The 27,903-nt window shown below is 44.4% G+C and overlaps 2 protein-coding genes across 2 annotated transcripts in view; one reads left to right on the top strand and one right to left on the bottom strand.

Moving 5' to 3' along the window:
- The window catches only part of PAIP2 (poly(A) binding protein interacting protein 2), a 32,770-nt gene extending 16,434 nt beyond the window's left edge, over positions 1–16,336 (top strand). The window contains exons 2-4 of the mRNA XM_004420118.3: positions 11,060–11,223; positions 12,656–12,835; positions 15,318–16,336. Coding sequence (XP_004420175.1) covers positions 11,086–11,223; positions 12,656–12,835; positions 15,318–15,374 — 375 coding nt within the window. The 5' untranslated portion in view covers positions 11,060–11,085 and the 3' untranslated portion in view covers positions 15,375–16,336. The remainder of the gene's footprint in view (positions 1–11,059; positions 11,224–12,655; positions 12,836–15,317) is intronic.
- Positions 14,113–27,451, bottom strand: SLC23A1 (solute carrier family 23 member 1). The gene is made up of 15 exons (XM_014795530.2): positions 27,401–27,451; positions 26,601–26,741; positions 26,000–26,157; positions 25,194–25,282; positions 24,973–25,040; positions 24,624–24,805; positions 24,371–24,491; positions 23,940–24,096; positions 23,479–23,626; positions 22,812–22,917; positions 22,480–22,609; positions 22,237–22,380; positions 21,646–21,741; positions 18,523–18,789; positions 14,113–14,821 (listed from the first exon to the last, which is right to left on the bottom strand). Exons 1-14 carry the CDS (start codon positions 27,434–27,436, stop codon positions 18,542–18,544), a joined length of 1,824 nt encoding a protein of 607 aa, XP_014651016.2. The 5' UTR covers positions 27,437–27,451; the 3' UTR covers positions 14,113–14,821; positions 18,523–18,541.
- Between the last annotated feature and the right edge of the window lie 452 nt (positions 27,452–27,903).

Here is a 27,903-nt window from a genome sequence, read left to right as displayed (position 1 = left end):
CTTGTCACTTTTTTGAAAATAGTGTCCTCTTTTTTGTTTTTGCTTTTAAGAATTCTCTTTGATATTCTGCAGTTTTACTATAATGTGTCTTGGTTTGTATTTATTTGTCTTACTTTGAGATTCTTGGGCTTCTTAAACATGTTGGTTGATGTCTTTCACCAGATCTAGAATATTCATAATTTTATGTATGTATGTATGTATGTATGTGAGGAAGATCAGCCCTGAGCTAACATCCATGCCAATCCTCCTCTTTTTGCTGAGGAAGACTGGCCCTGGGCTAACATCTGTGCCTATCTTCCTCCACTTTATATGGGACGCTGCCACAGCATGGCCTAATAAGCGGTGCATCGGTGGGCGCCTGGGGTTCCAAACCTGGGCCACCAGCATCGGAGCACGTGCACACTCCCCCCCCCCCCCCAAAGCCCCAGTATGTAGTTGTATGTCATAGCTGCACATCCTTCTAGTTGCTGTATGTGGGACGCGGCCTCAGCATGGCTGGAGAAGCAGTGCGTCAGTGTGCGCCCAGGATCCGAACCCGGGCCGCCAGCAGCGGAGCACACGCACTTAACCGCTAAGCCACAGGGCCGGCCCCAAGATCTGAAATATTCAGATCCTGGCTCTGCCCCATTTTCTTTTTTCTTCTTTTGGAATTTGGTAGTTCTCTCTCTGCCCTCTACATTGCTTGGATCCTCTTTTGTATTTTCTATCTTCTTTTTGTGTTTTTCTGGATAATTTCTTTTTATCTTCTAGTTCTTCCATTGTATCTAATCTGCCAAGCCTATTACGTTTTTATTTATGTTGTGATTTCTGTATAGCTAGAAGTTTTATTTGGCTCTTTTCCAAATCTGCTATGCACTTTTTATGCTTCGCTGTTCTCTGAAGGTACTTTGAAGCTTGATCTGTAATAATCATTTGTTTTGTCATCTGTGCCACATAATCCCAATATTTGAAGTCTGGTATGGGTCTGATTATGCTTTCTGTAAATTGCGCTGCTTCTTTCTCATTGTGTCTTGTTTTTTCCTTCTGGATTTGGTTATCTTTCATTGTGTTCTGTTCATTGCCCTTGAAAAATTATTCATGGAGGTCCCCAAGGCCTAGAATAAAGATGCTTTCTCCCAAGGAGTTTTACATTGGCTTTTATCAGGCACTGGCACTGAGGACACTACCAATTCAGGACCACTTTATACTCACTTCATGACTTGAGGTGTTCTGGACCTCCCAGGTAATGACAATTTATTCCTGCTATCCACAGGAGGACCAGCCATAGTCATAATGTCTGTTTTCCCTCCCACCTTTTCCTTTTGATTTGTTTAGTGGGGAGTGGTGGTACTTTTGGTTTATCCTCACCCTAATTATATAGCCCTTTAGGGTCCCAACTTAGGGTGGGAAGGATCTCCTATTTTATTTTCCCACCTTGACTTCTGTGCCTCTTGCCCCATGAAGCATCCAAGCACTCAACCCAAAGAAGCCTAGTGGGCAAAAGCCCTCAGCACAAAGGCAGCTTCGGTGTTTAAAAGTTCTACTTTGCTCTCTGAATTCCCACTTTACTTTCTTGTCAACACTTTAGTGCTTTTAAGGGTCTCTTTAAAGATATGTCATCCAACACTTAGGTTTCGGTGGAAAGACTGGTCCAAATTATCTAGCCCACCATTACTGGTAGAAAGAAGTCTGGATTCATTTATATTTTAAGGAATTAAAACCATTTTGAGTAGATAGATATACCATCTTCCTGGCCAGAAGGCTTAATATAAAAATATCGATCCTGAGCAAATTGCAAAATTTGATAAAATTCCAGTCAGACTATTATGGACAAAATGATTCTGAAGTTCACATGAAGAATAGATGTGCAAGATTTGCCCCCAAAGAAAGACAGGGAAGGGAGTTGTGCTACTAGATATTAAAATTTACTGAAAGCCTACTGTGATCAAAACAGTAAGATATTGTGCTGAAATATCTGAGGATGAAAAGTCATGATGTCTGCATAATGTTTGCACTTATCAGATGGTTAAGCAAAAAAAATTTATATAGAGAAAACAACTGTGGTAAAATGTTAACAGTTGCAATCCAGATGAAAGGTAAGAGTGTTCATTGTAGTATTATTACAACTTTTCTGTAGGTTTAAAATTCTTCAAAATAAAAAGTTGGGGAAAAAACAGTATACAATATACAATTATAGAACAAAGAATCTAGAAGGATAGTGTAAGTGGAATTTAGTTATGATAAACATGAGGAATAAGCTTTCATTAAATAATGATTATGATGTATTCATGTGGAAAAATACAGATCCTTTATATCATACTCAAAGAAACGCTCACACGAATTAAAGATTTAAATGTAAAAAAAATGAAACTATAAAAATATGGTGAGAAAATATAGAAAATATAACCTTAAGGTAGGAAAAGACTTCTTAATTCCCAAGTAAGATAAGCATATCCCAGAAGCTGTAAAGGAAAACAATGAGATTTCATTTTTAGACCATCTGATTGCAAAAATAAAATATGTTGGTTATATCCAGAACTGGTGAGGATGCAGAGAAATGGGAGCACCTAAAGTATTATAAAAATGTACATTACCACAACATTTTCGGCAAATAATGCACATGGCCTTTGACCTGGTTATTCCCACTTATGAGAATATATCCTACAGAAAGCACAAATAGAAAAGGATATGTATACAAGGGCGATCAAAGCAGGATTGTTAGTAATGCAAAAACTGGGAACACAAGTGTGCCTCAGAGGGGAGTGGTGCTGCATCTATTAAGAAGTAAAGTATAGGGGCTGGCCGCATGGCCTAGTGGTTAAGTTTGGTGCACTCTGCTTTGGCGGCCTGGGTTCATGGGTTCGGATCCCGGTCACGGACCTACACCACTCGTCAGCCATGCTGTGGTGGTGATCTGCATACAAAATAGAGGGAGATTGGCACACATGTTAGCTCAGGGCTAATCTTCCTCAAGCCAAAAAAGAGGAAGATTGGCAGCAGATGTTAGCTCTGTATGAATCTTCCTCAGCAAAAAACAGAAAAGTGAAGTATACCGGTACATGTTCACTAGTAGGGAAATTTCATGTAATATATTTAGCATGATTCTATTAAAATATGTAAATCCTTCATGTGTGTTTGTATAAGCAAAGAAATATGAAAGGATACATACTAAGCTGTTAACATTGATTATTTCTGGGTAGGATTGGAGATGGAGAAGAAAAAACTTATATGTGCTTTAGACCTGTTTTGTACATCTAACTCGTATTTTCTTTTCTTCTTTTGTTTTAAAGTACTGTGTACTTTTACATACATTTCTTTCACTTTAATGCTTCCTTTTCCAACAAAATTTCCTAACTGTGTACAAAGACCTGCTATCCAAAATTTTTCAAATGATTACTGAAAACACTATCAGGTGATACGTTATTATTCTACAATTTTTGTGATTTTCATTTAGGGAAGTCTAATTACATGTATTCTAACAACTCCTAGATATATTAAACTTGCTGTTCTGAGTTAGTATTATTATGTTATTTTTTAAATCCTGGGACTGGCCCGGTGGCATAGTGGGTAAGTTCACGCACTCCGCTTTGGTGGCCCGAGGTTCGCAGGTTCAGATCATAGGCGTGGACCTACACATCACACATCAAGCCGTGCTGTGGCGGCATCCCACATACAAAATAGAGGACGATTGGCGCAGATGTTAGCTCGGTGACCGTCTTCCTCAGCAAAAAGAGGAGGATTGGCAACAGGTGTTAGCTCAGGGCCAATCTTCCTCACCAAAAGAAATAAATGAATAAAAAATCCTTTGCGTGAAATTGAGGCTAAAAAATTATAATCTTTGAATTATATTTTCTGATTATTTTAGGATTTTAAAGCATAATAAACATGCTTTGAAGCAAATAGCGAACATTAAAAAATTGGGGGTAAATTATTGGCTTTCTCGCTTCATTTCTGCCAGTTTTAAAGTGGGTCAAATTGAAGCATGAGCAAAGATAAGATAGCAACAGATTGGTATGGTTTAATTCCCGCGTTGTTTTTTACTGTGTTTGTCAAGTCATTATCTACTTTGTGCCTTCAAACATCACTCAAGCAAGTTAGGTGCTGCTTTTGTATTTCCAGCATTTCCTCTTAAGTTTTTGTTCTGGAGAAAAGCTTTTTCCCCCAGTGAAAGGAGACTAACATATAGATTTGAGCTCGTTGACTCTTCAAGTCTTTAAGCTGCTTGTTTCTGGCTGCCTCAGCTGTCTACCTTTTACTATATATTTTTTAGTTATATTCCTAGTGGTTACCCTGGGGAATACAACATCTTAGTTTGTAACAATCAAGTTTGGACTAATACCAGCTTAGTTTCAAGAGTATGTAAAAACTTAGCTCCTGTATAGCTCTTTCCTCCTCCCTTATGTTATTGTCACAAAATACATCTTTATACATTGTGTGCCCATTAACGTAGATTTATAATTATTATTTTATGCTATGCATTTGCCTTGTAAATCATATAGAGAAAAAGAGGAGTTATAAGCCAAAAATGCATTATTACTGCGTTTTGTATTTACCTGTGTAGTTACCTTTACCAGTGTTCTTTATTTCTTCCGATGGATTCAAGTTAATGTCGAGTGTTCTTTTGTTTCGGCCTGAAGGGCTCACTTTAGCTTTCACAGATCTACTAGTGATGAACTCTCACTTTTTATTTGTCTGGGAATGTCTTAATTTCTTCTTCATTTTTGAAAGATGATTTTGCTGGCTATAGAATTCTTGGTTCACAGTTTTTTTCTTTTGGCGTTTTGGATATGTTGTCCTACTGCCTTCAGGCCTCTGTGGTTTCCAATGTGAAATCTGCTATTAATCTTATTGAAGATTCCTTGTATGTGGCAAGTCATTTCTCATTGTGTTAAAGATACTCTCTTAGTCTTTGTCTTGCAATAATTTGATAAAATGTGTCTGTGTGTGGATCGCTTTGAGTTTTATCCTACATGGAGTTTGTTGAGCTTCTTGGATGTGTAGACTAACAAAGATTTCACCAAGTTTGAGGAGTTTGGAACCATTATTTCTTCAAATATTCTTTCTGACCCCTTCTCTTTTTCTGGGACTCCCATTATACATATGTTGGTACATTTGATGGTGTCCCACTGGTCTTTGAGGTTCTTTTGATTTTTCTTCATTATTTGCTCTTTCTGCTCCTCAGACTGAATAATCTCAACTGACTTATCTTCAAGTTTGCTGATTCTTTATTTTCCCTGCTCAAATCTGCTGTAAGCTCTCTAGTAAATTTTTCATTTCAGTTATTGTACTTTCCAACTCCAGAATCTCTATTTGATTTCTTTTTATAATTTTTCTCTATTTGGTGAGTCGTCATTGTTATGATTTTCTTTAGTTCTTTGTATGTGGTTTTCTTTAGCTCTTTGAACATATATTAAATACCTGATTTAAAGTCTTTGTCTAATAAGTCCAATGTCTGGATTTCCTCAGGGACAGTTTCTATTAGTTTCTTTTTTTCCTGTATATAGGCCATATTTTCTTATTTCTTTGCATGCCTCATAATTTTAGTTGAAAACTGGACATTTTGAATATTATACTGTGTCAGCTCTGGAAATCAGATTCTCCCCTCTCCCGGGGTTGTTGTTTTGCTTGTTGTAGTTGTTTGTTCATTGACTTTTCTAAACTAATTTTGTAAAAGTTTGTATTTTTTTGTGTGCCATTGAAGTCTCTGTTCCATTAGCTTAGTGATCAGCTAGGTTTTGTTTTGTTTTGTTTTTTGCTAAGGAAGATTCTCCCTGAGCTAACATCTGTACCAGTCTTCCTCTATTTTGTATGTGGGTCGCCATCACAGCATGGCTGCCAACGAGTGGTGTAGGTTGGTGCCTGGGAACCAAACCCAGACTGCTGAAGCAGAGAACGCCAAACTTAACCACTAGGCCATGCAGCTGACCCCAGTCAGCTAGTTTTTAAAAGAGATTTTCTTAAATACTTGTAAGCAAAAAACAAAACTCTCCCAGTCATTGTAGATGGGCTCTAGTGTATGTTGAGGCACACCTTCAACACTCAGGCAATTTACAATTCTTTCTTAGCCTTCACTTGATGTGCAGAGCCTGAATGTCAGCCAGAGGTGAGAGTGTAAGGCTTTCTCAGGTCTTCTCTGAGCATGCTCCCAGCATTGGGCATGCCCATGGCCTTCTGGGTTTCCCAGAATATGCAGGAGCTTTTCAAAGCTCTTACTCCCAAATCATCTCCTTCACCAGCCTTTCCTCCCAGGTTATCTGCTTTGTCTTACTTGCTCCAACTGTTATTCCTTGCCCTAGGCCGCATTGGCTACTACATTTGCCTTTAACTGTTTTCAACAAATGCCAGTCAGATACTTTATAATTTTATTTATTTATTTTTTCCCCCAAAGCCCCAGCAGATAGTTGTAGGTCATAGCTGCACATCCTTCTAGTTGCTGTATGTGGGACGCGGCCTCAGCATGGCCGGAGAAGCGGTGCGGCGGTGCCCGCCCAGGATCGAACCCGGGCCGCCAGCAGCGGAGCGCACGCACTTAACCGCTAAGCCACGGGGCCGGCCCACGGTCAGATACTTTAAAAAGTAAATTTTTTTGGTATTTGAACTGTATACTCAGTTTTTAAAAATAGCAAAATAAAGGATGCACTTTGGTCCAAGAAGAGGCAAGAACAGGTCATAGAAGAAAATTAAAAATCTGATATGTTACCTTTTATTACAACACCTTGCATTCAATAATTGTAGGTCTGTCAACGTTCTGAAAGTAAATGATCCTTACTCCTCTGGCTTTCACTTGGCTGCCTGTAGCTAGAAATCTGATCAGCAGTTTTTTCTTCCCTCAGCTGTCTAAGGTATAAGATTAATACCCAGGCTCCAGTTCATTCTTTTTTTTTTTTTTTTTTTTTTTAAAGATTTTATTTATTTATTTTTTCCCCCCAAATCCCCAGTAGATAGTTGTATGTCATAGCTGCACATTCTTCTAGTTGCTGTATGTGGGACGCGGCCTCAGCGTGGCCGGAGAAGCGGTGTGTCAGTGCGCGCCCGGGATCCGAACCCGGGCTGCCAGCAGCAGAGCGCACGCACTTAACCACTAAGCCACGGGGCCGGCCCTCCAGTTCATTCTTATTGGCTTCAATTATGATTTGTTTCCCAAATATTGCTTGACAAAGTAATTTCATATACTGTCCTTCATAGACTCTTTCATTGGGATCTATACCAAAGCCACAGGTTGTTTGATGAGGTGATAATGGGCAAAAAGCTGACATAGAGCCTTGTCAAATAGAGATTGGGCCCTTTTTGCTAGGCACTGTTAATAATGTATTTGTTACTGGTTGGCATCAAACAAGGAGGGAGGAGTCCCTTGAGATTCCCAGACTACAGAATTTGCTGAGGCAGATTTTTCATTGTTTATACAAGTTTATGCTCATAAAATGTGTGGAAAAAACTTTTTTCTTAAAAAAAAAAGGTTGCACTTAGATACACTTTAGTCACCTGAAGGATATTTAAATTTTTTTTAAAATTTATTCTTTTCCCCCAAAGCCCCAGTAGATAGTTGTATGTCATAGTTGCACAGCCTTCTAGTTGGTGTATGTGGGACGCGGCCTCAGCATGGCCAGAGAAGTGGTGTGTCGGCGCGCGCCCGGGATCCGAACCTGGGCCGCCAGTAGCGGAGCGCGCACACTTAACCACTAAGCCACGGGGCCGGCCCCTGAAGGATATTTAAAAACAAGTTAGAAATATTTCTAGATGGACACGTCTCACACATATAGTTGCTACTAAGCTGTTCAATTCCATTTGAATATTGAATATCCTGTACTCTGTGCTAAACATGATTTTTTTGCTGTTTTTAACTTAATATATAAGTTACTTGTTAATATTGTAGTCTTCTGAAAGGTAGGATTTAATGGATATAAATTGGGATAGGATACATGTTGGGAAAATAATAATGAAAAGCTGTATATATTGTGGTATCTTTGAACATAGTTTAACAATCAGTTCACTCGCTGAGTAAACAACGTTCCATCCAGTTGCAAAACAGGATTGACCTATGCTATTCATGATATTTGAGGCTAATCTAAAATGTAATTCATTTAAAGATGAGCATATAAATGTTTGGTAGCCTGACATAAAAGAATGAGTAATTTTCTTTAGAGGAATTGATTGTTCTTTAGTCAAAACTTGTTATCAAAATAAAGGGTTTTAGTTCATCCAAGATGAATGAGAAATAAAAATATCAAAGATATCCATTGTCTGTTTTCTGACTTGTCTGCTTTCACAGTGCCTCAATTTTCTAACCTAAATTATGTTTTCTTTTTACTCACACCCTGGCACATAAATCTTAGAGTCTGTCTCTGTCTCTCTTTCATATACATACAACAACAACAAGTAGGGCGGAAGTTGCCAGTAATTTTTAGTTGACTAAAAATGTCACCACTATGATGCCATTGTTATTAGTATTCAGTATTTGAGAAAATACATATGTGTGTTGGAATAGGACCCCTTACCCCCAGCTTAGAGAGTAAATTTATATTATATGAACAGCTATGAATTTTTATTATACTTAGGTCCTTTTAAGGATAAGTCTATCAAATGAATTTAAAGGGCAAGGCAACACAGAGCAAGTCCCTCCCTGAACCTTAACCCAAGGAAAAAGCTATTTCTAGTAGGAGGTTTTAGTTTTAGTGTTTTACTTGATCATGATAACTTTGGAGTAAGAAGGCCTAAAGAGGTTTTTTTTTTGTTTGTTTTTAACTCTGTCCGCATATTAGGTATGCCATTTCCTTTGGTGCAAATGACGCTACTGTTTGAAATTATGTACAAGTGGATCTTTTATGTAAACCCATTTTTAGCAATTTTAGACTTAATAAATTGGTACAATACTGTAGAATCTGAAACTTTATGCTTCAATCTTTTAGCCTGCAATATGTTGATTAGGTTAGATCATGTTATCACTTATTGAGCAGAGTGTGAGAAACCAGACCTACTGTATTAGATACTACTTTTACTCACATAAAAAGAGATTAGATGCCTGAAACTCATTGTACAGTGGGGAAATCCAGACATGGAGGAACTTGACATAGACCCAGAGATAAAGCAAATAGAGAATCGCTATAAAGTCGAGAGATTCAGAGCTATACCTTGGGACTGAGAACTAAGAGGTTTCTTAAAAGTTTGTTAGTGGACCGGCCCGGTGGCTTAGCGGTTAAGTGCACGTGCTCCGCTACTGGCGGCTCGGGGTTCGGATCCCGGGCGCGCACCGATGCACCACTTCTCCGGCCGTGCTGAGGCCATGTCCCACATACAGCAACTAGAAGGATGTGCAACTATGACTTACAACTATCTACTGGGGCTTTGGGGGGGGGGGGAAGGAGGATTTGCAATATATGTTAGCTCAGACCCGGTCTTCCTCAGCAAAAAGAGGAGGATTAGCATGGATGTTAGCTCAGAGCTGATCTTCCTCACAAAAAAAAAAAAGTTTGTTTTCACTTTCAATCTCTGGGCTTTTTGTTCGTTTGTTTGTTTTTTAGGAAGATTTGCCCTGAGCTAACATCTGTTGCCAATCATCATCTTTTTTTTTTCTCCCCAAGGTCCCAGTACATAGTTGTATATCCTAATTGTAGGTCCTTCTAGTTCTTCTACGTGGGACACCATCTCAGCATGGTTTGATGAGCGGTGAGTAGGTCTGTGCCCAGGATCCAAACTGGCGAAACCCAAGCCGCCGAAGCGGAATGCGCGAACTTAACCGCTACACCACCAGGCTGGCCCCTGGGCTTATTAATATCGGTTTTAAAGATTTTATTTATTTATTTTTCCCCCAAAGCCCCAGTACATAGTTGTCTGTCATAGCTGCACATCCTTCTAGTTGCTGTATGTGGGATGCGGCCTCAGCATGGCTGGAGGAGTGGTGCCTCGGTGCGCACCCGGGATCCGAACCCGGGCCGCCGGCAGCGGCGAGCACGCACTTAACCACTAAGCCACGGGGCCGGCCCTAATATCGGTTTTAAAGATTTTATTTATTTTATTTTTTCCCCCCAAAGCCCCAGTGGATAGTTGTGTGTCGTAGCTGCACATCCTTCTAGTTGCTGTATGTGGGACTTGGCCTCAGGATGAACGGAGAAGTGGTGCCTCGATGCGCACCCGGGATCCGAACCCGGGCCACCAGCATCGCAGCGCGCGCACTTAACCACCAAGCCACAGGGCCGGCCCACCTAATATCGGTTTTAAAAAGTAGAATTTTCTGGGGCCGGCCCGGGGGCACAAGCGGTTAAGTGCGCTCGCTCCGCTGCGGCGGCCCGGGGTTCCCCGGTTCGGATCCTGGGCGTGCACCGACTCACTGCTTGGCAAGCCATGCTGTGGCGGCGTCCCATATAGAGTGGAGGAAAATGGGCATGGATGTTAGCCCAGGGCCAGTCTTCCTCAGCAAAAAAAGAGGAGGATTGGCAGATGTTAGCACAGGGCTGATCTCCTCACAAAAAAAAAAAAAAAAATTTGCTTTTCATTGTCGCTTGATGACTTAAGTCTTCTAGACCATGCTTGTTTTATAAAGCAAGGGATGTCCGATATAAAAAAATTGGATGGGGGCCGGCCCCGTGGCGTAGCGGTTAAGTGCGTGTGCTCCACTGCTGGCGGCCCGGGTTTGGATCCCAGGTGCGCACTGAGGCACCGCTTGTCAGGCCATGCCGTGGCGGCGTCCTATATAAAGTGGAGGAAGATAGGCACGGATGTTAGCCCAGGGCCAGTCTTGCCCAGCAAAAAGAGGAGGATTGGCGTGGATGTTAGCTCAGGGCTGATCTTCCTCACCAAAAAAAAAAAAAAAAATTATTTGGTTTGGGGATTCAATTTAAGCAATTGGTTACCTTCGTCGACTGTTATCAGCAAACATTAGATGAATCTAGGCTGTTCTCAGCTGTTTCTTAAACTTTAAAATCATTTGGGAAAAAATGAAGCTTTCCAATTGTTCAGTTTATCATGTGCATTAATGTATCGTGTGCATCTAACACTTAACCGTGATGCCTGGTAGTAACAGATGCTCACTAAGACTGAAAGGATTACCAACTGACTAAATTAACTGTATTATTCTTCTTTTAAGGTTAAAAACGACAACTAACGTCAACCATGAAAGATCCAAGTCGCAGCAGTACTAGCCCAAGCATCATCAATGAAGATGTGATAATTAATGGTCATTCTCACGAAGATGACAATCCATTTGCAGAGTACATGTGGATGGAAAACGAAGAGGAATTCAACAGACAAGTTAGTTTTGTGTACAAACTTGCTCTTTTTCGTGGTCCATGACAGCCGTCAAATAACATAATTGTACTTATCCCTGAAGCCAGCCAGCCCTAGTGGTCTAGTGGTTAAGATTCGGTACTCTCACCACCGCAGCCCGGCTTCGTTTCCTGATCAGGGAACCACACCACTCATCTACTGGTTGTTATATTGTGGCAGCTGCTTCTTGCTGTGAAGCTGAAGGCTATGCCACCGGTATTTCAAATACCACCCATGGTGGACAGGCTTCAGTGGAGCATCCAGGCTAAGACAGACTAGGAAGAAGGACCTGGCCACCCACTTCCCAAAAAATTGGCCACGAATAGCAGCAGAGCATTGTCGGATAGTGCCAGAAGGTGAGAGGATGGTGCAAAAAAAAAAGATCAGGCAGGGTTCAGCTCTGCTGTACACAGGATTGCTAGGGGTAGGAATCACCTTGACTCAAGGGCACTAACAAAAAACTTGTCCCTGAAATATGGTTTTTATCTGGTCCCTTACATATGAAATATATGGACTTATGTGCCACTACTCCTGTTTTATTTGGATGCTGATTACTACCTGATTTAACTGCTGATTAAAATAACCCAGGTAGCTTTTTTCAGGGTCCCACCCCAGAGATTTTTGATTCAGGAGGACTAGGGTAGAGCCTGGGAAACTTGTTATTTAAAAGCCCCCAGATAGTTCCAGTGAGCAATTAGTTTTGGGAACCACTGCCTTAGACTAATCAGATTGCTCTGCTACAGTGAAAGTCGAGAATTCAGGAATCAGAAGCAGATGGGCACAGGTTCAAGGGTGCAGAATTGTGCTGTTTTTCACCTAAAGTTCTCAATATGATTAGCCTGAAAATCTGATACCACTGTTCTCTTTAGACAACTCTCATACATTGATAAATGTTATCTTTTATTCCCATACTTCTGGCACCTGTTCCCATCTTTCATCTAGTTCCTCCCTGATCATCACTTTGGTATCAGTAGCCAGCTAGATTTTGCCATATCCAATGATGGATATTTAAGAGTAAAACAGTGTAGTCTTATTTCAATGAGAATCAATTGGGTTTTTTGTTTTTTAATTACCCATGCCCTGACCCTACCCTCTAAAGATTTTTCTTCAGGCATTTTTGAGTGAGTTTGTATAGTTTTAAAGTATCACAGGTGATTCTGATATGCATTCCTCAATGAGAGCACTCCTTTGTTACTTCTTCCCTGCCACTCGCAATAGAAAAAAGAATATTCTGCTAAAACAAGACATAGCAAAACCCTAAACAGGTCTTATGGTAAACATTTTTATTTCCTTAGCACAGAAGCAAAGGAGGACATACAACATTGTGTTTTTAAATGATTTATTTCAAGATATTTTAAGCTGTTTTTAGTGATGTCTTACCAAGTGTGCTATAAATTATCCTTTATTATAAATCCAGATAGAAGAGGAGCTATGGGAAGAAGAATTTATTGAACGCTGTTTCCAAGAAATGCTGGAAGAGGAAGAAGAACATGAGTGGTTTATTCCAGCTCGAGATCTCCCACAAACTATGGACCAAATCCAAGACCAATTTAATGACCTTGTTATCAGTGATGGCTCTTCTCTGGAAGATCTTGTGGTAAAAAGTTATTTTTCATCTTTTTAAAACCCAGCTCATTTTTCCCATAAGTGGAAAAGCCAGCAGATCTGTTTAAGAAGAGTTCTACATCTCTTCCCCTTCAGAAATTGTACTGCTTCTTACTATGGAAGCAGAGACCTCCCAGTCTCACTTATGACATGGAGTGACTTTTGGCAACACTCTGGAGCTAGTCTGAGACCACTAACAGATTTCTTGCCACCGCTTTTAGTTTTGATAATTGTGTTGCCCTAGGATACTTAAATGTCTTAAAGCATTAATCTGAAAGGAGTACACAGTATGTTCGTGTGAGTGGCCTATACAAAAGTAGCTTGATGGTGAGGTTTTGCTCTTTAATTTTGTCTTAAACATTTGGTGAAATTTGCAAATTTTTATCTGAAAGGTACAATTTTGGAGTTTTTTCCTGATCCGGGATTTTCATTGAGAACCCTAACTTTGTTTAGAACTGTGATGTAATAAGGCCTTTTATAAGCTCTTGACAGAAAAGGAACACAAATTTATTTACATTTTTAGTTATTCGCAGTGTCTCATTGCTAGTTGTATATTTGTAGTAAAAAATTTTTTCAGGACTTGTGATAACTAAACCTTAGTACTAGAGTAAAACTGTGATGTAATAAGGACTTTTATAAGCTCTTGGCAGAAAAGGAACACAAATTTATTTATGTTTTTACTTATTCGCAGTGTCTCATTGCTAGTTGTATATTTGTAGTAAAAAATTTTTTCAGGACTTGTGATAACTAAACCTTAGTACTAGAGTAAAATCTGATGAGTCCTTCACTAAAATTAAGATAAAATAAAGTCAGAATGTTAACCTTTCTGTCCATATTGACAATCTCTAGTTGCTTCTACAAGATAGTTCTCTGGAATTTGCCCACTAGACTCAGAAGTATTTCTTGCACCTGTCTTCTGTTCATTGTGTAGTGATTTCCTAACCCGGCTGTATATCATAATCACCTTGAAGCATTAAAAACAAAAATAAGTTCCTCAACTACATCCCAGACCTGCAGAATCAATCGTCTAGGCATGTTAATGTTTGAAAAACACTTCGGGAGGATTTATTAGACAGCCAGGATGCCCTATCAGGCATTTGTAAACCATTCTTCTAAAGGGCTATATAGAAAACGCTGAATTTTACATTGTGGTATAGCCTTTGTTGCAGTAAATGACAGTAACCCAATTGAGCAGATGTGTGATCTGAATAGTCTGTTGGGATATGCTTGCTTATGGCTACATTAATCACTCCACAGATGACCCTGGTTGCCCCGATGAGTAAAGCCCTTTGCTGGGCATTATGTATAACTTTAATCTGGACCCAGTATAATTCCATTGTATAGAAACTGGTTTGTTCAACTCGGTCTATTTGAGATTACTTTAATTCCTTCTCATTCTTTTGTAGCTGCCAAAAGATTGCATATTCAAGAACGGTGCATTTTTATTTAAATGTCACACTTTTAAAGTTTATATATATTTCCCTTGGGAGAGGGGAGAATACGTTCTAAGGAAGTGATTGTGTATAAATTATGAAACTAAAATTATTGCTCCGACATGTTTAATATGCTTTGGTTTTGAAGTAAGTAATGGAAGGGGGTCAGATTCAGTCTAAAAGCCTGCCAGCATGCCTACATTTCAGGTCCTGGAATCCGTCCTGGTTTCTTTTTGTTTTTATCAAGTTGCATTCCAAGATGTGGTAGAGGAAAATTTCCAGCTGTTCCCTGTATGCTGACACATCTGCTTAGGAAAGTAAGGATTTAGAGAGAGAGAGAGAATAATGGTGGTACAAGTCTTTAAGGCTCCTAGAGATTTTGGCCCATTCTTCCCTTTTTTTTTAAACTAATGCAAAAATGGAGTCCCAGAGAGAGTGACTTCTTCAGGCTTACATAGGAAGTTAGTTACGGGCAGAGCTGGGAATCCGACTTAGGTCTTCTAACTCCCCATGTAGTTTTCTTTTCCTGTTATATACCATGCTTCCTGTGGGAATTAGAATACAGCAGCTGTAGAAAAACAACTCCATATTTTCAGTGAGCATCAGAATGTAAAATTAATCCATAAACAATTCCCCAGTCACTTTAATCATCATTTCAACACTTGTTTAAAATTTTTGCATAGTATGCAACTCTTTGAAGAAAGTCAAATATCATAATGAAATGAATAGAATTCCTTGTTCTGTGAAACTCCTTTAGTTTATGTGAAGTTAGTGGATTTATGGTTACACTTAAGCAAATTTAATTTCAATTCTTACTTTCTCTTAAGAAAGTTGATAAAATTTGATATATATAGCTTATATCTGTTTCCTCCTTTCCCTGCCATAGATTTTTTGGGGTTAAGTTTAACCTTACAATCTGAGTTCTTGGGTTTGTCTGGTATTTTTTGGAAGATGTTTTTGCATGTGGATCTGGGTTGAATGCTTCTGAGTATCTGAAGCCATCTGTTAATGAAGTTGCTTTTTTATGTACTTATTTTCCAGGTCAAGAGCAATCTGAATCCAAATGCAAAGGAGTTTGTTCCTGGGGTGAAGTACTAAAATATTTGAGTAGACGGGGCCCTGTTTTGGTGGATGTAGCACAATTTCCACACTGTGAAGGCAGTATTAGAAGACTTAATTGTAAAAGCTCTCTCTTGTCACTGTGTTACACTTATGCATTGCCAAAGTTTTGTTAGTCTTGCATGCTTAATAAAAGTGCTGAGACTGTTATTAAGTAAAAAGCTGTCCAACATTTACTGAAAATAGAATTGGCCCCATGGCTTGATGTGAAGACAGCGAGGAAGGAAGCACCAGTCAAGTTGTGACAAAGCACCACATTAAATGACCGCTAAATCTTAGTGAATTGTCTTTTTTAGACTAAACTGGTTCCTTATGGTTAACTAACACTTATTAATGTCTAAACTTTTTTTAAATGTGTAAATTAAGTTGTAGTTGTTAAGCAGACTTCTCAGTTAAGACTTAAATTTGCATTTGTCCCCATCAAAAAGAATCTCCTTTTTCTGAAGAAAGCTTGTTAGTTAATTTGAAATAATTCATCATAGACAAGTATGTCTTTCATTACTGAGGTTACAGGGTAGTGATCAGATGAGAATTAGTCCTGGCTTTTATGGTATGTTATCATGTAAGAAATCTGAATTCTCCTAATGTTACATCTGGGGAAGTATGTGATTTGAAAATTGCATCTTCTTCTAAGGAGTCACTATTGTAGCTATGCCTGTGTAAAGTCTAACATTTGACCAATCCGTAATCCAATTGAACAAAGAAATTGTGACATATGCTTTGAGTGGTGCTTTTCCTTGCTTTGTTAACCATCACTACAGTAGTCTACAGCACAACTTTTCTTTTAACAAAGCTAGAACAGTTTTGGCTTCTTAAACTTCATATTTGGGTAGGTTAAGCTGCCATACGTGTTCAGTGTGAATAGTGTTTAAGTTGAAAATATTGTAAAAAAATTATATTTTTTCAAAAATATTTAAAAAAATAAATAATAGTAGAACTGAGCTGATGGTTGTGTTTATTGATGCTGGAATGCAGACTCTCCAGTGGTGATATTCACTTTAGAATGGGCTCAGTACGTTAGGACAACCCTGCTGGCAAGATATGCTGAGAGAGCAAGCTTTATTAGATTATAGTGTCAAGTATGTTATGCAAGTATCTGTCTGAAATACACTAGTAAAATAAACCCCAGAGTCCCTTCCATAACCCACCTTGAGCACCTCAGGCTGCACTGTCAGGGCAATTGTAGATATCCACGTTAAGAAACTTTTTCGCTGACCAGTATGATGGTAACCTTACTCTAGTATAACCTCCATTGGTTTCTGCCATTCACAAGCCATTGCTGGTCATAATTGAGCTGGTTTGCTATTTTGATTCACCTGGACCTTCCCCTTTTTCCCCTCACAAGCTTGTTTAGAATATGTTTGTGGCTAATCTTTATTTGGAATAGGCTGTCAACCAACTAGCAATTTCCTGACTAGCAATTTCCTGGTTCCACATACGGTTCTGCCTCATGGCTCTAACTTAGTTGTTGATGATGTCTTCTGTGCTTTTCTTGAGCTTGTTGGGCTCAAGAAGATTAAGAAGGCCATGTAGTCAATTCTGGCTCACATTCTCCCTGGGGATCCTTTGATGTAAGCACTTGTGCCCCAGTGTTGTTTGTTGTTGTTGTTGTTGTTTTTTTGTGAGGAAGATCAGCCCTGAGCTAACATCCATACTGATCCTCCTCTTTATGCTCAGGAAGCCTGGCTCTGAGCTAACCTCTATTGCCAATCCTCCTCCTTTTTTTTCCCCAAAGCCCTAGTAGATAGTTGTATGTCATAGTTGCACATCCTTGTAGTTGCTGTATATGGGACGCGGCCTCAGCATGGCCAGAGAAGCGGTGCGTTGGTGCGCGCCCAGGATCCAAACCCGGGCCGCCAGTGGCGGAGCGCGCGCACTTAACCGCTAAGCCGCAGGGCCGGTCCTGCCCCAGTGTCTTTTAATAGCCACCTTAACAAACTAATAATCGGGTAGATTTATTGAGAAACACTGAAGCAGAGATGATCCTGCTTGGCTCTCTTTCTTTTTGGAGCCTTGATACAACCAGTTCCCTCTGTTCTCTAACAGCTCAGTACCACAAGTGGCACAGCAGACTGCCAAATATTTGAAGCTTACAGATCCTTTCTCTCTGAGCTCATACAGGGCAAATGAGTTCATTTCCACATACTGCCAAATTATCATAGTGCAGTATAATTGGAGATTATAAACTTGAATTAAAGAGGCATTGTAACCTAATGATTAAGAGCAAGGATTAGCCAGACTTCCTGGATGTGAATCCAGTGATCGAGGGCAAGTCACTTAACCTTTCTGTGCCTTAGTTTCCACCTCTTTAAAATGGTAATGTTAACAGTATCTATCTCAGGATTGTGTAGTTAATATACATCAAGCAGCAGTTAAGACAGTCCCTGGCACATAGAAAGTTCTAAGCAATTGTTGTTATTACTACTATTAAGGAATCATCTAGGCTAAGTTCTCATTTTGTTCGAACTTGCCTGTCTGAGGGAACATGCACATTAAAACTACTTTGATGTTTAACTAGAGAGCCAGGCATCTGCATTACAAGTAGAGATGGAAAGTTTCAGAGCTTCAGCTACTCTATTTTGAAGCCCTTGGCATAAATGATCACCCCATCAGGGCCTATATGGCATCATTTTAGGGTAACTGAAGTCATCCTGTTTTCATGGGGTTTTTATTTTATGACCACTATTGAAACAAGGCAGCTTGTGTGAGGGGATTTTTCCTGTTGTTGTGCTATGTCACTATTTCTCAACCTTTTTCATGTCATGAAGTGATATTTGTTTAGTATACTTGAGTGCAAGGATGAGGCTGCCTGTGGCTGGAGTTTATGGGCTCCAGGTGACCCATTTTCTGCCCAGATACCCAGAAGACTGAAGTGATCAATATTTCAGCACACTTGTAACCTCTTAGTGGCCCATACCAGTTGGGAAGTTCCACTCTGACTAAAATGGCTAAGGAATTCTACCAGCAATCCATATATTGACTTTTTACCTAGTTCTACCTTCTGCTTGAATACACTCAGGTCACAAAAATGGAAACTGAGTAGTTTGGCTTTTCTTTGGTAAAAGCATAAAGATGTTGTGATTTTTCAACCCTCCCACAAAAGTCATAGACTAAACACACGTCCTACCTTTCCTGGGAGTAATTTTTCAGACCTTGGTGCACACAGACCCAGTTTCTGTATTTTCTGGAGTGTCTTCTGGAACTGGAAGCTGGCCTTTTGACCTTGAAGAAAAGCCTTTGAAGACTGGGCAGATAGGAATGTATTTCAGAAAGGTAATCCTTTTTACCATGCTCATTCCAATGGGGAAGTCATAGCTCTTGTGGCTGGTAGACATCTCACTGTTGGCATGGGCCCCAGCTTTCCACTGTTTGAGACCTCGTTCCTCTGGGCTCCCTGGAAAAGGACAGCGGTGTCACCAGGGCCAGCAACCCTCTGCTGCCTCCCCTTAACCTGGTCCTTAGAACGACTTCTGGAGTCAAGTTTCTTGGTTCTGAAATATCTTCTGGTCCTAAAAAGCTGTTGAATCCATGATTTCTCGGCTCCTAAATTGGCCAGAGCTCTAGGGAACTCTAAAGGGTACAGCTATAATTAGTATTTATTGCATATCCACAGTGTGCCAGGCTCTGTGCTAAGTGCTTTAATTTCATTTTCTCATTTCTTCAAAACACCTGTGGGAGGTGTATAGGCACTATAATAAAATTTTATGATGAAGAAACAGGCAGAAATTTTAAGTAATTGTCAACCTACATCTTGAGTCTAGAGCTAGTGTGTGCTGGGCCCATGAGAACTAAATAGTGCCCAGACTTTGCTGTGGGGGCAGGGAGGTATATTTTGAAACACTATAATAGGTATTAATATTTAATATTATGATTCCAAATTTGGAAAATAAAGTCTTATTTTTTAATACAAACCTGAGAATTTCAAGCTAAGTAAAATCTTCAGTGGTGGTAGTGATATAAGAGATTTTTTTACAACTAGGGAAATTCTGAGGAGGTTGGGGAGGGGTGCCTGAGATCTCTGAGGTTTTCACAAGAGGGATGGGGTAGACAAAGACTGTGACATATAGTAAATCTAGGAGAAAGAGTGAGATTTCCACGTGCTGGCAGCCCAGGCTGACAACCGCATGAGTAGTGCAAACCAAATGTATTCCAAAATCTCGAGAGTGGAGGGCTGGGGTCCTTAGGAAAGACTACCTGGAGGAGGTACTATCTGAGCTGGGCTAGCTGCACAAAGAGCACAGATGGGCAGAGTGGAGGGGGAAGAGCTGTAGGTGTGGCACAGGACTATGTTGTCTGATCGCCCTGCCCCCCTCACACAACAGCTGGCCCAGAGCTCCCTCGCCTACCCTCCACATCCCTACCTACAGTGCCCTCCTTTGCTTCTCCAAGTCCCTTGCATTCTCCTAGGCTCCATCTGGTGTCATTCAGGAAGCCCTCCAGGTGACTCCAGCCCAGGGTCATTGACCTTAATTGCTCTAAATTGCCTTAAACACAGTTTTACTTCCTATCTTGTGCTAGGCGCTCCTCAAAACAAACTGTAACTTATAGTCTTTTTTGCACATCCCCTTCAGTGTTTAAGCCAGGGCCAAGCTGGCAGGCCCCACTAGCATTTGCTGAACTAAATTGCCTGCCCCTCTAAAGTTGGGCTGTGGATGGGTAAAGAGAAAGAACCAGTGCAAAGTGGCCCATCAGGAAAGTATGCCCATCACACAGAAGAAAGCTGTGTGATTTCATGGTTAAGAACTGGGTTCTGAACCAGCCACGCCTGGGTTTTAATCCAGGTTGTATGACCTTAGGCAAGTGATTTAACCACTCTGAGTTTCAGATTCAGCATCAATACACATTGAAGTACTGTTGAATATTATGTAGCATAACACATATAATGATCCCTGGCAGGGATGGTTACTGATGAGCAATTGGGTTGGTTGAAGGATGGGGATGTGAGGAACTCAGGCAGTCTGAGGCTATTGTTAACATCTGGGTAGTTTAATTCAGCTACCCAAATCACAAAGAAGCCCCTCAGTGTACAGCTGCCCACCCAGTTGCCCTCCTCTCCAGATTCCCTAGGCATTGAGGCTGCCACTTCCCTGTCTCAGGTCACAGGTTGGGCTGCTGCAGCCCCCATCCCAGCTTCCTCTAAATGGCCTGGAGGTGTTGGGTGCCATGATCAGGTACCACCCATCCATCCAAGGGGTAGCTGCTACCCAGAGCTCCCTCATCATCTGATGCTGCCTAAAATTCCTAAAAGTGCCAGGGATCCCTCGCCCTGCCTTGCCCAAACTCCAACCCACTAGCTGTGCACAGCCAGCCTCTGACTCCTGTGCTCTGAATAGACACTTGTATTTTCAGAGAGAGGGAAGGAAGCAGGGCCTGCAGCTATGTTCAGGCTGGTAAGTGGTGAGGGATGGAAGGCCATCATCCTGCTACTCCCATCCCTCATCTCCCTGGACTAATGCAGTCTTTAACCCATTTCCACAGAGCTTTCCCTGATCTTCCAGTTCCCTTGAAAACTTCCAGCAGAGGCAGTGTGGTGCAGTTGTTAGAACACAGGCAATGGACTGACTGCATCAGACGGACTTTGTTAAAATCCCAGATTTTCAACATGTCACTTAACTTCTCTGATTCTGTTTCCTCATATAAAATGGTGTTGATAGTCTCTGCCTCACAGGATAGTTTTTGAGGATGAAATGGTTCCATGCCTGACCCATAGGTGTTTGGTAAATGTTAACTATGCTTGTTACTAGTTAGAGCAACCAGTGACATGTAGTTCTTAAATATATTTACTGGGCACATAAACGTGGGCTGGGAGGGTTCTCAGGGACCCCACAAAATATCCTCCATGATCCTTTCAAAAAGCCTTGATACTCTTCTAGTAGCCAGGTTGACCGGTTGCTGGCATATTTGGTGGGGTGTTACCAACATACTGATACTGCATTTGTATCTGTCCTACTCTAAGAAAGCAAAGGCACCCCTCAACCTGATGGCTGTCAAGAAATGGAGAGGAAACAACTCAAGGCCCTGGAATGACTCCTAGCCCCACCATCTTCAAGACCTATGAGGTATATCTGTGCCTCTGTCTAACCATTGGTCTCGCCCTCCAGTCAGCAGGCACTGCACCAGCCCATCTGTTCCTGCTTCTCCCTGCAGGGCCTGCATTGCACTGGACCTGCGCTCTGGCTCAGGGGCCATCTGTTGGAGTGCCTGTGAGTCCAGCCTTGTTATGTGTTCTCCTCCCAGGGCTGACCCATACCTGGCACTGTGTTGTCCAGTATGAAAGCAAGACATCCACCCACAAACATCTCCGTGGTCAGCAGCACAGTAAGAATCTGGTCCACTTCAAGAATGCCTGTGGAATAGGCCAAGGGCCAATGGATGTCATGGCTCCATCGAGAGAACAGAGCTCAGGGAGTTTTTCCCCACTTGTGCAGCCTGCTGACTTCCTTGAGCAGGTGTGGAGATGGGACAGTACAAAACTGACTTTCAGGCCTCTCTGCACATCCTCTTCCATCCTTGGATTCAAATCCCAGTTTTGTTAGTTGCTACTTGTTGTCTTGGGACAAATCATTTACCCTCTCTGAGCCTCACTTTCCTCATCTGTTAACATGGAGATAATAATCGTATCTGTCTCCTGGAGCTGTTGTGAAAATTAAATGAGCACGTGTACCGCTCAATACCTGTCCATAGAAAGTGTCTTCGTAAAGGACAGCTGCTATTTAACATCCAGAGTTGGGCAGGATTTGTAGCTCTAGCTGTGTGGAGCCTTTGAGAAAAGGGGGCTGTGCTCAGAGTCGGGCCTACCACACCTCCCCCACCCCCAGAGACATTCGACAGGCGGAAGCACCTGTGTCGATGGCGCCGGGGTTGGAATCCAGGTAATTGGGCAGCGTGAGCCCGAAGAACATGGAAAACCCGAGCACGAAGAGGTTGCGGGAGGAGTTCATGTCCACGAACTGCAGGTTGGACAGCCCCACAGCCGTAATCATGCCTGAGGGCGCAGGAGAACCGCTGGAGGCACTGCGCGGGCTGAGTGGGCTCCACCACTCCGCAACCGCGCCGCGTCCCCGGACACGCGCGTGGCACTCACCGAAGAGGGTGCAGAACATGCCCCCCAGGATGGGGTCCGGGAGCGAGGCGAAGAGAGCCGTGAATTTGCCAATGGTGCCCAGGACCAGCATGATACCCGCACCGTACTGCACCACGCGCCGGCTGCCTACCTGCCAAAGAGCCAGGGGGCGGGGCTAAACTCGGGGCCAGGCGGGGGCGGGGTAGTTCCGGGGGCGGAGCCTGATAAGAGAGCGAGGCACAAATGGGCCAGGGCTTGATGCAGGGCGGGTCCTCTCAAACACAGGGTGGGGCTAGACCTGCGGCACACGGGATGGGGGTGGGGCTTAGTGCTGCTCTGGTTTGTCGTGGCACCTTGGTAATCCCCAGGACGCCAATGTTGGGGCTGGACGAGGTGGACCCATTGCCAGTGCCTAACAGCCCTGCAATAATGCAGCAGATGCCTTCGGTGAAGATGCCTCTGTAAGGAAAGGGCGAGTGGGGGGCTTGGTCCAGCCTCTGCACCGGCTTGTGTCCTCCCATCACCCCGTCACCCTGACCGGGCTGCTGGCCGCCTCTGGGTCTGTGCTAGCTGCAACTATGTGTCCGTAGTAATTCCCACTCCAGGCCAGAGGTAGGTCTGGGAGCCAGGAGCCCAGGTCCAAGCAGTAGTCCAGTGCCCTGGCACTTATTCCGTTAGGCTATTCTGGGCTTCAGTTTCCTCATCTGTAAAATGGGGATAATAAGGGTACCTGTCTCACAGAGTCGTTAGCAGACTGCATAAAAGAATGCACATCAACGGCTAGGCACATGGACTGTTGTCAATGACTGTAGTTTCCTTCGGACTTCATTATCTCCTCAGCTACTGGAAACACTCAGAGTGAGTGATGAGAGCATCCCCATTTCATGAGGAAGGAGAACGAGGTCTGGAGAGTTAGTGACTTGCCCAAGTCCACATCTCTGGGCCTCAACCCTGTTTCTACCTTTGCTTCCTGTGTGGCCCCTGAGGGGATCAGATATTGGGGAGAGCAGGTGGGCATACCTGTTGATAGCATGTACTGGAGGGGGTGGCGCACCAGCCAGACGGGCACAAGCATAGTAATCTCCGATGGACTCAATGATGCCTGCTAGTGTGGCACTAAACATTCCCAGGACAGCAGCCGCAGTCACTGTGGGCAGGCCCCACTGACCTGGGTTATGAGGAGACAGGAGGATGGATGCAGTGCTCCTAGGTGGGCCAGGAAGTAGACTAGGCAGGACTTGGGCAGGGGTGCAGGGGAAGGGATGTCAAGCTGAGGTGGGAGCTGTACAAATAAGCTGTGGGAGCTTATTTGGGATCACTCAGAGTCATGAAGCTGGAGTGAGGCTTTGAGCAAAACACCACTCTGCCTGGCACGCTATACATAGGCATCTGATGCTAGTTGTGTTATCAGCTGAACTGGGGTCACCAGGGGCCTGAGATGGTCTCAGTTGGAGGCAGAGGGCCCAGATCGGGTGGCTCACAGGGGTAGGGGATGCGGATCCATGGTGCAATAGACATGATGTCCCCTCGTGCGTCCGTTCGTGCCTGGAAGCCATAGGCTGTGGAGTCTGGGGGCAGCACGTCCGTCAGGGTCAGGACGTAGCAGAGCAGCCACACAGTCATGATGGCCAGCACAATCTGAAGTGGGGTGGGGCAAGGGGTGCACTGAGCTGCCCTGGAGAGCTCAGTCCAGGCTAACCAGCCCCTACCTCAGCCCTAGCTGCAGCCCCAGCATTTGCCCCAGCCCTAGCTCAGACCTCGCCCCAACACCTACTCCAGTCCTTGGCTGGGACCTCATCTCTGCTCTGGCTCTAGCTCCCCCTCTGTCCCAGCCCTTGCCCACAACCTTAGCCCTGGACACAGGTCTAACCCCTGCCCTAGTCCCAAACCCAGCTGCCTGTCAGCTCCTCACGGGAAACATCTTGAAGATCTGGATGCGGAAGACAGTGAGGCCCTTTCCCCAGTGGTAGACAGGCAGCAGGAAGTTGAGGTTGCGCAGGTACTGGGAGAAGAGGACGATCAGGAGAATGGAGCTGGGGGCAGAGGCACAAGGAAGAGATGGCTGGTAGGCGAGGCTGGGGGCAGGAGCCAGGACTAAGGGAGCAAGACATGAAGGGGGTGAGGAGGCTGGAGCTGGGCAAGGATCAAGCCTGGTGCCTGCTCACCAAGCTGAGATGCCCCAGTGGGAGCCTGCTCGGTCTCCAGCAGCTTGGAAGACAGAGAGGCCAATGAGGGAGACAGTGGGGGTAACCGTGAGAGGCCCAATGTAGCTGAGCAGGGCCCCAGGCAGCCCTAACAGCCCGATCACCACCTCCACCATGCTGGACACTATGATTGCGCCCTGGACCTGGAAGAGCAAAGATCAGCTGTAAGTCACTATGTAGAGGCCATGACCTCCACATAAAAAAAGCTCTTGGACCACCTCCTTGCATCCCCCAACTCATCAGTGGGCTTTCTTTCCCATCTAGCCCCCTCTTCAGGTCTAGGTCTCTTCTACCCCACGTGCAAACCCACCTCTCGCATCCGTGGGTGCCAGATATGAGAGGTGTTCAGGGGCAGACTCCAGTTACCGTAGATCTCCTCTAGGGGCAGAGAAAGGGACACACATACACATGGACAGGGAACAGAGAAGAGAAGGAGAGAATGCACACCAGTGTCTGGACTCAGGACAGTCACCCAGACCTCCAGGCTCCTGGGCCTCCCCTCTCCAGTGCAGACCCCAGAAGTGTGCCCACCTTCCGGCGGGCATTTCCATCTCTCCAGGGCCAGGATGGCTTTGGCTGGGACCAGAAATGCAAGGGCGCTGGCCTGGAACAGCGGCAGCCTGGAAAGAGAGGCACAGAGGAGCAGGGCCGGGGTCGGGGTGGCGGGGCAGAGGCAGGGACACAGAGATGGGGAGACCCAGAGAGAGGGGCACAGAGGGAGGGATAGAGAGAATCAAACACAGGGACAGAGACACAGAGGGACAGGGCAGGGGCAGAGCAGAGGGAAATCATTGAGGCCCCAGGCAGGACTGTAACATTTGGGGGCCCAAGAAGAAAACACATGGAGCCCCTCGCCCACAACCTGCCCCCTTTCCTTCTCAACACCAGCTCCTACACTGTGAGGAGCCACATGCACAGAAGTAGACAGCTCAGTTCTTGCATCCGAGCTCCACTCACAGCCTCCCTCCATCCCCCCACCACACAAACAGCTGTCCTTTGGCCACCCAGGCCTAGGGCTGTGCATACAGGAGCAGGGGGACCCCAGGAGGATGGGCCATTGAAGAGCACCACACAGGCCCTGGTGGTCCTGATTACCCAGAGTAGGGCTTAACAGGGGAAGAGCCCAGCTAGGACACATTCCCTTAAACCCACAGACTCCTTGCCCTTGAGGACTGCCCAGGGCCAAGGGTAGGACCCCAAGTGCCTGGCTCTAAGGCTGGCCTGGAAGTGGGGGCAGATTCAAGCATTTTTTGTCCCATAAGAGTCCTCTGAGAGAAACCACCTGCTCCTGTTGTGTGGATTACTGTGTGTGTCCCTGTGGGGACGGGGCAGCTCACCGGATGCCCAGTGTGGTCTGGATGAGGGTGGTGATGCCCACGCAGGTGAAAATGGTGCCGATGAGCTGGCTGACCATGTACTGGTCGCGGCCCACACACAGCGCCTCAGCCAGGAGGAAGGGCACAGCGATGGTGCCACTGAAGCATGTCAGGTAATGCTAGGGGGAGGGGAGAGAGTGCATGAGGCAGGGCACATGGAGCTCACAGGGAAACGGGCCCCTAACAGCCCTCATGCCTGCCTCAGTGGGCCTGAACCCATGCCTCCCTTGGCAATGTGCCCACCCAGGACTGACCCTCCCACGAGGGATTCCCAGAGACCTACTGCTCACCTCTCTGGGCATTACTAATCTGCCCCCAAGTTATTCCTATGGCTGCTGTGGAATGGGCCCTTTTCTCCGTCACTGACACTCTGCCTGGCAGGTGACACAGGATCTCTCAGGCACCATTGAGCCTTTTCCCCCACCCCTGCTTGGTGACAGTCACTGTTGCTGACCTTAGGTTTCTCTTTCTGTTACCCAAGATAACCTTGTTGGCCAGGGAGGGGGCTGGGAACCTGGGGAGCATGCAGAGTGGGGGTGGGAGGCCCTGGGGGGAAACCCACCTGAAAGCCCAGCAGGATGCACAGGTACCAGGGTGGCACGTCCTCGATCTTGTACAACATGTCAAACTTGGGCTCTTCAAACTTGGGCAGGGACATTGGGGGGTCCTTCATAGAGGTCCCTGCTGAGCCTGGGGACTCATGCTGGAGGCAGCAGAGAGAAGCAACTCAGGGTGGAGCGATGGGGATTGGCAAAGTCCATTCTGCCCCAGAATCAATCATGAAGTCTGAGTGGCCTATCAAAATGGGGTCCAAGCCTGGCCCAAGCCCCACCTTCCCTCATGGTTTACCCACCCACATGTCCCTCAGCCTGGCTACACCTGGCTCTCACCTCACATTGCCTTATAGGCAATAGCTCGTATAGGGCTGAGTCCACTGTGCTGGCTCCTGGAGCCCTCGAAACCCGGGCATTCTAGCCAAAGGAGTGGGCCCCTAAGTCAGAATGTCTAGGGGGCACCAGGAGAGGGAGGCAAAGAGGGCTGGAGATGGTGGACAGGCCCTCTTGGGCCTACTCTGGTCCCACCTCGGCCCCTTGGAGGTCCTTAGGGTGTCACTGAGGGGGAGATAGGTTGGGCCCCTGCTAGCCCCGAACCTGGAGTCATACAGTCCCAAAGCTAAAGGCTCCTTCACCCCTACTACCATCCCCACCCCATCCCCCAATTGCCACAGTCAGCTGAGAACAGTCACTCTTGATCAAGTTCATCAGAACCTTTGTCTCTGCCCTCCCAGGGAGAAGGCTTGCATAGGCTCTCCAGCCCCGACCCTGCCCTGCCCCCACCAACTTCCACCCAGTCCCCCAGCACCTGTGTCTGGCCTTTGGGGTCCTCTTGGGCCCTCATCTTTGGGGCATAGGCGTGTGCAGTTCCTGAGGAGAAGAGGGGATGGCTTTATGAAGGCCAAGGAGGACTTTACTCCGCATATCAGACATTGTTCGAAGTAAATCTGTAACCAGATCCCCAGCTCTGATTACGAAAGGAGGACCCGGGCGGAGGTCATTATTAACTCTGGCCATAGTGGTAAAGCCCGCCCAAGCCTCTGCCACAGTTATCTCCTGAGCACTCACTTCACCGCCGGCACCTGAGCCTGGGCACGAGACGCATTCTTGTTTTCCAAGAGAAGGCCAGAGTGGGGGTGAGGAGTGGGCGGTCTTGGCAGTTTACCAAACCCTAGATGAGGTGAGAGGACAGGAAGTAGAAATGGGCACTTACTCTATCACACTCTGCATGAAGCCCTTTCTCACTTATTAATAACGAGTTAATCATTATCATCATTATAACCACTCTCCTTACTGAGGAATGACTACGTG

The sequence above is a fragment of the Ceratotherium simum genome, chromosome 4 (assembly GCF_057802395.1).
Source record: "Ceratotherium simum simum isolate JZ-2026a chromosome 4, ASM5780239v1, whole genome shotgun sequence".
Classification (NCBI taxonomy): Eukaryota; Metazoa; Chordata; class Mammalia; order Perissodactyla; family Rhinocerotidae; genus Ceratotherium; species Ceratotherium simum.
Note: the sequence above shows the minus strand (reverse complement) of the source record. Positions and strands in the feature narration are given on the sequence as shown.